The sequence below is a fragment of the Marmota flaviventris genome, chromosome 9 (genome assembly GCF_047511675.1).
Source record: "Marmota flaviventris isolate mMarFla1 chromosome 9, mMarFla1.hap1, whole genome shotgun sequence".
Taxonomy (NCBI): domain Eukaryota; kingdom Metazoa; phylum Chordata; class Mammalia; order Rodentia; family Sciuridae; genus Marmota; species Marmota flaviventris.
The window spans coordinates 14,411,519-14,423,460 of NC_092506.1; the positions used below are offsets into that span (position 1 = coordinate 14,411,519).

Below are 11,942 nucleotides of genomic sequence, written 5' to 3' on the forward strand. Positions count from 1 at the left end.
CACTCTGGAGAGCAGAAGTATGATTCTAAACTAAGGATGAGCCAAGGGCCAAAGACCAGGAAAGGAAGGATACGAATCCAAAATCAAAGGCAACAAGAAAAGCAGCATCACAAAGTGAAGTCAGGAGCAGGCCAGAAGCTAGAACAACAGGTGTAAGCTTGGAGCTGCACAAATGTTGCATTCCTTGTCATGACTGAGGGCAAGGGGGGCATTTCCAGATTTCTCCAGACTCATGCTTATGCACAAATTTTGTTTGAAGTTGCCAGGCATAGTGGCACACACCTGTAATCTTAGCAGTTCAGGAGGCCAAGGCAGGAGGATCACTAATTTGAGGCCAACCTGGGCAGTTTAGCAAGACCCTGTCTCTAAATTTAAAAAATAAACAAATAAAAGGGCTGGGGATGTAGCTCAGTGGTAGAACACCCCTGGATTCAATCCTCAGTACCAAAAAGAAAAAAGAAAAAAAATTGTTTCAAGTTAAGCTTCTTTTGAAGATCCCTCTCATATTCCAGGCCTGACATTGACCACTCTGCCACATTTCTATTGCTCCAAATAAGAGACAGTGGCCAAAGTTAGCACTTTTGAGACCAAAGCAATAGATAAGGTATAGGATTGTCCAACACCTGCTCCCCAACAGAGAATTATGTAACACGTGTACATTTATACTGCCTCCAAAAAATCCAAGAGCTACTCCCACATTTTCCATCAGTTTAACTTTCTGTTAACCCCATAGAGCTTTAACTCCTGCAAGAGTTTTCAGTTTCTACAAAGCACCTGATGAGTAGTAAAGAAAAGGAATGAAGAAATGGGATCAAAGGGGCAAAAAAAAGTTAGAAAATGGAAGGGCTCCTGGTGCCACTGCTTTGGGCCCAACCTCTTGCCACTAAAGAAAGTTCCAATTCCCTAGTTACTTCTCCCTTGATCTTCTCCTGAAACCTTTCCTTGGTCTCCTCCTGAATCCTTTTCTGATACTAGCATTGGTGTTTTTGTGAGTCACAGTGACCACTGAGACCACTTCTTCCAACTTATATTCAGAAGATCCCAAGAGTAGACAAGCAGTGATTCATTGATTGCATAAAAATATAGGATTAAAGGAATGATAGTGCCAATTTCAGTGGATCTCTCCAAAATCAGAGAAGGATCTACCATTTCCCCTTAGGCAAAAAAAAAAAATTAGTTAGAAAAGACCATATGAGTAAGATGGCTTCCAGTCCTGATGTTCATATTTAACCTGAACCCTCTCAGCAGTACTAATGACCCTGTCTACCGATGAGGAAAACTCCACCCATAGAGGCGAATTGCAAATCTGCTTTTCTTCCCAATTACAGTTAGAGAAATACAGATGACCCAAACAGGAAGAAAGGGGGGGAGGAACAGGAAGCAAAATATCCTCAAGTAACCCTGGAAAAACAGTTGATTATCAACGGATAGCTCTTCAAAGGTCCGTATTAATCAGCCAAAGTCAAGGTTTATGAGGCCTACTGTGGTAAGAAAGAATACCTCTTGATAGATGCTCAGCAGTATCTCAATTGGAGGAAGTCACTAAAAATATTCATAGGGCTTATGGTGGGTTTTTCAAAGTGTGGAACAGATCAGGATTGGACAAAATTCATGACATTACAGTTTAGCATCAGCAGGCACAGGGATGGAAGGGCCTGCTTCCCAGGAAGCAAATCTTGGTGAGTAAACCGTTGTTCATTGGGCAAATTGTTTGTCTAGGTAAGTCATCTATTATCCTGAAAGGACATCTGTTTGCTCGGGGGACACAACTGTTAATTCAGATAAAATATCTTGCATGAATTCCATGAAGCAAACAGTGAAGTTATTTATTGGTTTATAGCCTTGGCCTGAATTTCCTGGAACAATTAGTTAAGTCAGGTACGTCTCAATACTCAGCCCCAACAGTTAAGCCACGTGGATACAGATGGTCTAAATTCTCACATTCAACTTATTATTTTTTAAATCCACTATGAGACTCTCTAATGTTTCCACGGAAACAGAACTTCACTTGCTCCCACCAATGACACTATGCTGGGGCTATGAAGCTGCATCTCTCCCACCCAACTCCACAGAAACAGTTAACGGGAAATAGTTTCAGCTGGAGAAGAGCTCATTGCCATACATAGAGTCTACCTGTGCCACAGATGGTTAATGAATCATCAGCATTCTCCTAAAGGGTCCAGGATATCCAGTGGAGCCGGAAACAGCAGGACCGTACTATGGCAGTACTGGGTAATTGTAGGATGTGCTTTCCTATGCTGAAAGACCAAGTCTCCGGCCCCTGGCTATATATAATTTTTGGCAGCCCCTGTCTGGGCTTCTCTACCCACTCTCAAACATTTTAAACCACATATTCCCCTAGAATCTTTTCAACTTAAGCTTTCTGGAATTCTTTGGACTGGCTCCACTAATACATTTCTACCCCTTAATAAAAAAGATGCAAGCTGTGGGTAGTGTGGTTCACACCTGTAATCCTAACAGCTCAGGAGGCTGAGACAGGAGGATCTCGAGTTCAAAGCCAGCCTCAGCAAAAGTCAGGTGCTAAGCAAGTCAGTGAGACCCTGACTCTCAATAAAATACAAAAAGGGCTGGGGATGTGGCTCAGTGTCAATTGCTCCTAAATTCAATCCCAGTGCCAAAAAAAAAAAAAAAAGATGCAAAGATGATAAAGGACATCCATTTAGCTGCTAGTATATCCATTACATGGGTTTTCCTTCAGGAGCATATTTTCTGAGACCAAGGACATGCAATACTCAAAATAGAACTTATCACAATACCATACAAGCAAACAGTAAAAGTTCATAGGTGCCTTCCCCCTCCACCACCACCGAATCAGTGCACAGCCCTTTAATTCTTCATCTCTCTACACCCTGGAAGATCCTGCCCGCTGATGTGAGCTTCTCATGAAAAGTTTGCTGGTCAGTGTAACTGGGAGCCAAGAAAGGAGCTGGTCCCCAAGGACAGGCAGGAGTGTAAACTGCTTCTGCTTGTTTACTAACTAACAGGTTAGTTTGGCAGAATTTTTAAGGTGGGAAGATTTTGATCCAAGAGTTGCCTTCATTGCAGCATAGCATCTGTCAATCAGGTTTACAAAAAAACAGGGTTATTTCAAACCTGCCACTAATGGCTAGATCCATCTCATATTTTTTTTAAAAAAAGGCAAGATGGAGGCTTTTTGGTTTTGTTTCTGAGGTAGATGCTGCAGACAACATTCCCAGGTTGGAATGCAGTGGGGAAGGTCAGAAGACCCAGCACTGCTTGCCCTCTGCAGAGAGATTCAGCAGATCTTGCCTATCTGCAGGAAACCTGAGCAATCCATTCCTTCCAGTGGTGAAACTCCCTTCCACATCAGTATCTAGGGACTATATTTCTTTCACACAAACAAGTCATTTGCCTAAAAAGGCCCTTTGCTTTACATCATGATTTTCCCCAAAGTTGCAAAAACCGAAAGTGCAAGCCCCACCCCCCCAGGGAGAGAGCAACCTCTTCCTTCCTGACCAGGAAAAGTAGTCCCCACATCCACCACCTTCTCCCTTGGCCCTCCAAGCCTACACCTCATGGCAAGAGGGCATCTGCCAGGAAGTTATATATAGAATCATAAAGGTGGGAATACTTTGGTCAACCAATGGAAAAGAGTTAAAGAAATGATGGTAAATATACACGATGAAATAATATGCAGCCATTCAATATGATGATGTAGACTATTATTTTTTGACATGGGAAATATTCATGACATATTGCTGAGTGGGAAGGTAAATGACAGAATCACTTGTAGAGTATGATTCTGTTTATGGAAAATCACAGTCATGAGCACACTGAGAGGTTTATAGAAAGAAGACACCGACTCCCATTTCCTATGGTGGGATTTCAAATGACATTTTTGGTTCATCTTTTTGGTTCTTTTCCATATTACTTAAATTTTTCTGTTTACCACCAACATGTGTTGGTTTTGCAAAAACAATAAATTATTTGGACAAGTGGGGAATAATGTTCTCTTGAAAGGAAAAGATGCATTTTCACTACTATTAAATGAATAGATATACAGTCAACCCTGCATATTCATGGGATCTGCATTCAGAGATTCAACCAAAGATCAAAAATATTGGGGGGAAAATTGTGTTTGTACTACACATGTACAGACTTGGGGTTTTTTTTTCTTGTCATTATTTCTTTACCAATATAGTATAACAACTGTATATGTAACATTTGCATTGTATTAGATATTATAAGTAATCTAGAGATTATTTAATGTATACTGAAAAAATATGCATAAGTTATATCCAAATAGTATGCCATTTTATATAAGGTATTGGTACATCTGCAGATTTTAGTATTCACAGGAGTCCTGGAAAAAAATCCCCCAAAGATATGGAAAAATGTGTGTGTGTGTGTGTGTGTGTGTGTGTGTGTCTTTTGATATACAGATCACCAAATATCTTTCCCAGGAATACTCTGAGGACCAAAGGAATAACATTTGGGAAAGTCATTCAAAATATTTGAATATTCAAGATACTCAAAGACCACACAAGTGCTGATTATTGGTATCATTAGCGTTTCCAATCACTTCCTGTGAGAAACAGGATTGTGTTGACATGGGTCCCTTTTTACCTCTTGGTCTGAAGAGCCTTTTAAGCCTCGTTAACTTAAAAAATGGAAACCTACAGGGAAGCCTGGTGTGGTAGGTCATGCCATAATCCCAGCAACTCAAGAAGTTGAGGCCAGAAGACCACAAGTTCAGTAATTTAGTGAGACCCTCAGCAACTTAGCAAGACCCTGTCTCAGAATAAAAAATAAAAAGGACTGGAGTTGTAGCTCAGTGATAAAGCATGCCTGGGTTTAGTCCCCAGTACCAAAACAACACAACAACAACAAAGAAGGGAATAAACACAAGAAATGAAGAGGATCTCTGCCCCTTGGGAGTTCCCAGACATCCTTACCAAAATCCCTCTGGCCACTTGCAGCTCTGGGGAGGCTCCTGGGAGAACTAGTCACAAATTCCCACAGGCACATTTCAAAACTCTTGGAATCAGGATGAAAAATGCCAGGTGCATCTTAAGATAAGAGTCTTCCCGGGAATAAACACTCTCAAAGCTTTGTTCGGACTGAGACATGTTCTTGAGAAAGCTGGTCAGAGGCCATCAATGAAAAAGGAAGAGAAACACCCCCCAGGAAGCTCAAGGATGAGTGGTCTCTGATCAACCCCAGGTAAGTGAGCTAAAGGTTGGGATCCTATCACCAGCACAGTTCAGACTTCCTGATCCTCCCTGCCTCTTAAGTCATGCTCACAGTTTTTCAGAACTGATCACCAGGCCCAGGACCCAGGTGGATGGAAAAAAACAGAACTCAGAAGCAAAATGCAATAAATTTGAAATGAATTGCCTTAGGATTTTGCCCAGGGACACTTGTATTGAACAACTCACATTCTCCCTGGCACACTCTAACTTCTCTTTGTTTCAAGTACCAGCTCTATCTTGAGACCTTGGAATCCACCCTGATACCGCTCTCTTCACACTGGCGTCTTTGACCTATTATGCTATCCTGACAGTTCTCAAATCCATTTACCTCTGTCTCCACCACCCCAGCTCTAACTTAAGCCATGAACCCCACATGAATGATTCCAATATCCTCTCTGCCAGTCTCCTTCATCCATTGGCTCTCCTTCAATTATTTCTTCACAACTGAACTTGTGATCTGGTCAAAAAATAAATATAATTATCATCAACGGTATCCCACAAGAAAACAAATTTCTTAGCATGGTCTAGGATACGCAGGCTCTATAACCTGACCACCTCAATTCAGATTCCAGTTCTGCCACTTGCTGGCTGTGTCTTTTGACAAGTTACTTAATTTTTGTGCCTCGGTTTCCGTATATATAAAATGGAGATTTTGATAGTAGCTCTCATAAAGTTGTTGAGGGGATTAAATAAAACCAAATATCTGGAACAATTCCCAGTACAAAATAACCACTCAATAAATTTACAAAATACTGCTAGGCTCAGCTTACAATGCTTTCCTCTACCCACACGGCCTTTAATCTGCTCCCCTTCCTCACCCAACATCCCCCAGATCTCAGGACCTTTATAAGGGCTGTTCTCACTCTTCCCTTCTATGGCAATACCTTCTCAGGGAAAACCTCCTTGACCTCCCTGGGTTAAACTCCCCAGTTTTAGGTTCACAGCATTGGGTACCTCAACTTGAAAGCTATTGCCACAGTGACAATTTTACAATAATTAGTAGGATTATTTCGTTAATATCTGTCTCTCTCCCAACTCCACAAAAGTGATACCAGGTTTGTTTTCTCTTTATCTTTGTATCCTTGCCTCCTATACAATGCCTGGCACACAGTAGATGCACAATAAACATACTTCAAATCACCATGTACATACCAATCACCTCAACCTCCATCTCTTATAGTAAACTCCATCCTAAGCTTCAAAACAGTATACCCACCTGTCTCTTGTACCCAAGTATTTAGCTCTCCCAAATTCACTCTATCAGAATTGGAATTCACCACATCACTCTTTGAACTTGTTAATTGTTAGAGTGAACGTCACCACTATTACCTTGCTACCAGGAACCTTGGCAGTCATCCCTGACCCTCCCTCAGCCCACATAGCCAATGAACGAACAAGTACTGATACATCATTTCCTACATATTTCCTTTATCTTTTGATTCTTCTACTCTCTGAGTGCAAATATTTTGTGTTCTTTGTTGTTCCAGTACCAGTAATAGGATTTAACTATTCATGAATAAATAAAAACAAGGTCACTGTGATTGGTTGCCTAATCTATCTCCCTCCCCACTTCCTGGCTCACAACTTAGTGTGACAATATCACCATCCCCCTCAAAACCTTGGAACCATTCTGCACTTAGGGGACCTTGCTGTCCCAGGCTGATTCTCCAGCGACCAGACAGTATTTCCCCATGGTTAACAATGACCAGGACCACTTAATAAGTGTTTGTTTATTGATTGATTGATTGATTAACTGATTGATTTTGAAAGGAAGAAATAGTGCATTAGACTACCCTGATGGTCTGAAACTTCCAGCCTTCTTTTCCCATTCACTAAAGTTCTTTCTATCCAGAGGAAAATTATTTGTGAAAGTGGCTGAGAGTACATATCCCTAATCACTGTATTTAAAACACAAATAACAAGGAATACCAGGCATTCCCTTTTGGTGCCCCCCCCCAAAAAAAAACAGAAGTATCAGAGAACTGGAACCCATCTGTGGCTCTGGAGTACAGTCTTAGGAACAGGACATCTTCAGATAGTCTCAGGACTGTCCCATCTTGAGAGGTCTCTACTTTTCCTAAATCTCTCCTCTCCTGGCCTCCGTTGGAACACTTTAACATTCAGTCCAAATGCACGGCCACTGCTGTGACAGCCTGTCTCTGAAGCCTCAGCAAGGGAACCAGGGGAGCTATCCTGCTTTCAGCCAGGGGTTTTACCGTGAGCCCGGAGTCTTCCAAGGCTCCACCACACCCCAGTGTTACAGCCACCTCATCCCTTAACTCAGCCACATCAGTCTGCTGGAGATCTGGGAGCCAAGCTCACGGAGTCAGTGAGAAAATAGGTCAGGCAAGCAGCCTCTGCCAGCTTCCTTCTTGCTTGCTCTCTGTTGAGGGTTTTAAGGACCACCATAAATAGCATCCTTCTTCCCCACCCAAATTCTGGACCCCTAAAGTGAGAAGGTGTAGCCACAAGATAGATGGAGGAGCAAAATATTACCTGCATCACTGACAAAACCTGGGAATGCAGGATGTGACTCACACCTGTGGGTAAGTGGTCTTCTTAAAACTGAACCCCAGAATTAGACAGACTTGACAGCCTGGTTTTAAGATCTACATTACAGAGGAGCAGAACAGGAATCTGTGCTTCTGGCCAGCAAATAAGAGGGCAGAGCAGAACTAAAGGCACTTAAGGCGCACCTCCTCCACCAGAGGAGGGTAGGAGTGTTACACAACAGATATTCCTCCAAGGGAAACATCGTGATTGAAGAAATATTCCTTTTGGTGCTCTCCGCAGCTAAAATCTGCAGGCATCAATTATATTTCAACAAGTCACAAGTTGTCGTTAAGATGGTAGTAACAAAAAAAAACATGTTAGTGCCACGCATGGTGGTGCACGCCTGTAATCCCAGCAGCTCGGGAGGCTGAGACAGGAGGATTGCAAGTTCAAGGCCAGCTTCAGCAATTTAGCAAGGCCCTCAGAAACTTAGTAACATCCTGTCTGTAAATAAAAAGGGCTGGGGGTGCCACTCAGTGGTTAAGTGCTCCAGGGTTCAGTCCCCTGTACAAACAAAAACAAAAAGTGTTATTCTAGCACCCTGGGACGCTCTAAAAGAGGTTCTGCCTTAGTCCTCCTGGGTTCTCAGTCTTACTCAACCCATAGAGAATTCCAAACATTTGATAACCGATAGGCCTCAGGCACCAGCCAATCAGAGCAGAGGCCCAAACAGTCAGAACAGAGCTCAAACAATCAGACTTAGGTAGCTTCCCTGGAGCGCTGCCTTGGTTATCTGAAAACCAAGAAGAAGAGGTTACCGGTGGCCAATGCCTGGGAGCTTGATAACACTTGCGAGGGATATGAGCCCTCTGGGGAGCCTATGAGGGTAAACAGGGGGGCTCTTTGACCTTTGTTCTCTGGCTAGAGGTCATCTCCAGTTCTGTGTTGAGAACTGTGTCCTCCCCTGGACCCCAAAGCCGCAAGGCTGGCCTGTGCTGCTATCCTGCCTTGTTTCTAGCTAAAACACCAGCCCTTAGTTCTGTGTCCTGGTTTCATCTGACGTGTTTACTGTAGCTGCCTGTTCTCCCGATTACGCAGACTTTGTTTTAATGTTCCATTTTTCTCTCCACAAATTATTAGCTCTGTCAATAAAGATCTTTAAAACCCACTTTCCTTCTCTAATTTTTTCTTTTTTCTCTTTGCGATGTCACCCATGCTGGCTTCAAGTCCTGAGCATAAGCCATGTGCCAGCACAGCCTCCCTCCTTGGTAGCTGGGAGTGCGAGGGTGGGCTACCACCCGCTTAAGCCCCATCTCTGACAGCCATTTAGCCGTCCTGCAAGGAGCACAGAAGCCCGCACCCCTAACTGGGTGTGTTGGTTTCCTATGGGTGTGTACCAAAGTACCACCCACTGGTGGTTTAAAACAGAGAAATTTATTCTCTTACAGTTCCCATGGCTAGAAGTCTGATATCAAGTAGGTAGACAGAGCCGTGCTCTCTCCTCAGCCTCTAGGGGAGGATTCTTCCTTGGCTTTTCTGCTTCCGGAAGCCCCAGGCATCCCTTGGCTTGTGGCAGCCACAATCTCTGCCTCCATCTCCACGGGGCTGGCTTCTTCCAGAGTCTGGCTTCTGGTTCTGTTTTCATATGGCATTGTCCTTCCTGCATCTCTGCTTTCTTATCAGGATCCCAGCCTCATCAAGGATGACCTCATCTTAGCTTGATTACATCTGTGAAGCCCATTTCCAAATAAGGCCACAGTCAGATTATAATAGAGCTAGGACTGGGACACGTCTTTGAGGGGGAGGGGATGAAATTCAATCCACAACACTAGTTAGAAATGACTGCTCTGCTGAGTCACTTCACATTCTGATGACATGAGGCATATGATTTCCTGTGTCCCTGGCCTTGGGGGGATGGACACTCTCGGAAGTCTTTGTTCCCACATATGGCCCAAATTCATTCTTTCATTGATTTCCTCTCTGGGCCAACCCACGAGGATCCACTGCTCGCTAATTGATGCTGGTTCCTCATAGAACAAGTTGTTTGTTTGTTTGTAGTTGTAGATGGGGAGTATGCCTTTACTTTATTTATTTATTTATTTATATGTGGTGCTAAGGATCAAACCCAGTGCCTTATATGTGCTAGGCAAGTGCTCTACCGCTGAGTTACAGCTTCAGCCCTAAAACAAGAAATTTTGAGGACAGAAAATGATTCTAACTCTATGATAAGCATCCAGGTATGCGAATGGACTAAGTTCTAATCCCATTTTTCTTATGTATTAGCTCTCTGACCTTGGGCAAGTTGATAATCTCACTAAATATAAGTGGACATAATATTTAGATCAAAGGTATGTATGATGCTTAAATAGCCAATAAGAAAATGAGGTAACAGATGGCTCACAGTAGGTATTCAGTCCATGCTAGTTCCCCTTCCCCAGTTCCCCCAACCTCCATTCTGGGGAAAATAAAAGGGCTTGGGCACTGGCCCTGGATCTGGCTCTAGGGTACAAGCTGGTCTTATTTTCTCTCTGCAGCGGCATGCCCACCGTGATGGAGAACTGCACCCAAGTCACCCGATTCCTCCTGCTGGGGCTCACAGAGCAGGAAGGGCTCCAGGGCATCCTCTTTGTGCTCTTCCTGCTCATCTACTCAGCTACCCTCATTGGAAACCTGGGCATGATCACCCTGATCCACACCAACCCACAGCTCCACAAGCCCATGTACTTCTTCCTGAGCGTCCTCTCCTTCATAGACTCCTCCTTTTCCACGGTGGACACCCCCAGGCTGCTAGAGAGCTTCCTCATCTCAAGCCAGTCCATCTCCCTTGCAGGCTGTATGGTCCAAATGGCTCTCATGACTCTCCATGGCACGGCTGAGTGTCTGCTCCTGGCCATCATGGCCTATGACCGATTCACTGCCATCTGCCACCCTCTCCTCTACCACACCATTATGTCCCAACGTCTGTGTGTCCTACTGGTGGTGGCCACCTATACTGCTTCTGTTGCCAATTCAGCTTTACTAACGAGGTACATCTTTAAGCTGCCCTACTGTGGCCCCAATGTCATTAACCATTATTTCTGTGACATCCCTCCTGTGCTCCATCTGGCCAGTGCAGATACTAAAGAAGTCGAAGCCATTGTCTTCTCATCATCTGCCTTGATTATCCTTTTTACCCTCACCATTATCCTGGTCTCCTATGCCTACATCCTGGTGACCATCTGCAGAATGAATTCCCTGGAGGCACAGAGCAAAGCATTCTCCACCTGTGCCTCCCACCTCACCGTCATCTGCCTGTTCTATGGCACCACCACCTTCATGTATGCTCAGCCAAACTCTCCCAATTCCATGGACCAAAACAAGGTTATGTCTATCTTCTACACTGTGGCCATCCCCATGCTGAACCCTCTGATCTACAGTCTGAGGAACAAGGACGTGAAAGCGGCTTTAAAGAGGAGATGTTCTGGCAAACTGCCTTTGTAACCAAGGGTGGAACATTCTCTCCCAAGCCATAACGTTGTAGCCACACCATAAAACACAGATAAGATTAGGATTTAGATAGGGTAAAATACGTGCCAACATTATTTTATATACTGTACATGTATCAACTCATTTAATCTTCAACTGTACAGAATGGTCCTGTTATTATTCATTGGGAATCTGAGACACAGAAAAACTCAGTAAGTTGTCTAAAATGTCACACAGCTGATAAAAGGCAGAGCCAAGATTTGAATTTAGGCAGTCTAGTTCCAGATACCATAGTCTCAACCAATACGTAGTCTGCCTCTTTCTGATAACTGCATCTCACAAATGGACAATGGTACTATTTTCTTTAAATTCCAGATCAATCACAAAGGACTGAATCATGGAATCATAAAGTGATACGGGAGGAACCCTGGGGTTTGAAGCCAGTGAACTTGAGTTCCAATCATCTTCGAATGACTCTTTCTTTCTTTCTTTCTTTCTTTTCTTGTACTGGGGATTGATCCCAGGGGTACTCAACTATTGAGCCATATGCCCGGCCCTTTCTCTATACCCTTTTCTTTTTTATTTTGAGACAGGGTCTCACTAAGTTGATGAGGACCTCACTAAGTTGCTGAGGCTGGCCTCAAAACTTGAATTTTGACCTCCTGAGTTTCTGGGATTACAGGTGAGCACCACTGCACCCAGCCTCACTATTATTTTTTGTATCTTACTTTTTATCTGATTCTGAGAAGA

At 43.5% G+C, this 11,942-nt stretch overlaps 1 protein-coding gene across 1 annotated transcript; it reads left to right on the forward strand.

Annotated features, from left to right (window-relative positions):
• Window positions 1-10,265: 10,265 nt before the first annotated feature.
• Window positions 10,266-11,207, forward strand: LOC114099802 (olfactory receptor 5P55-like). The gene is made up of 2 exons (XM_027944313.2): window positions 10,266-10,834; window positions 10,916-11,207. The coding sequence occupies exons 1-2, from the start codon at window positions 10,266-10,268 to the stop codon at window positions 11,205-11,207; spliced, it is 861 nt and encodes a 286-aa protein (XP_027800114.1).
• Window positions 11,208-11,942: the final 735 nt, after the last annotated feature.

Excerpts from the sequence above, each read along its gene's own strand:
- LOC114099802 (XM_027944313.2), top strand. The coding sequence starts at position 10,266 with ATGCCCACCGTGATGGAGAACTGCACCCAAGTCACCCGATTCCTCCTG. Across the intron at positions 10,835-10,915 it reads CCTCCTGTGCTCCATCTGGC|GGTCTCCTATGCCTACATCC; the intron begins CAGTGCAGATAC and ends CACCATTATCCT.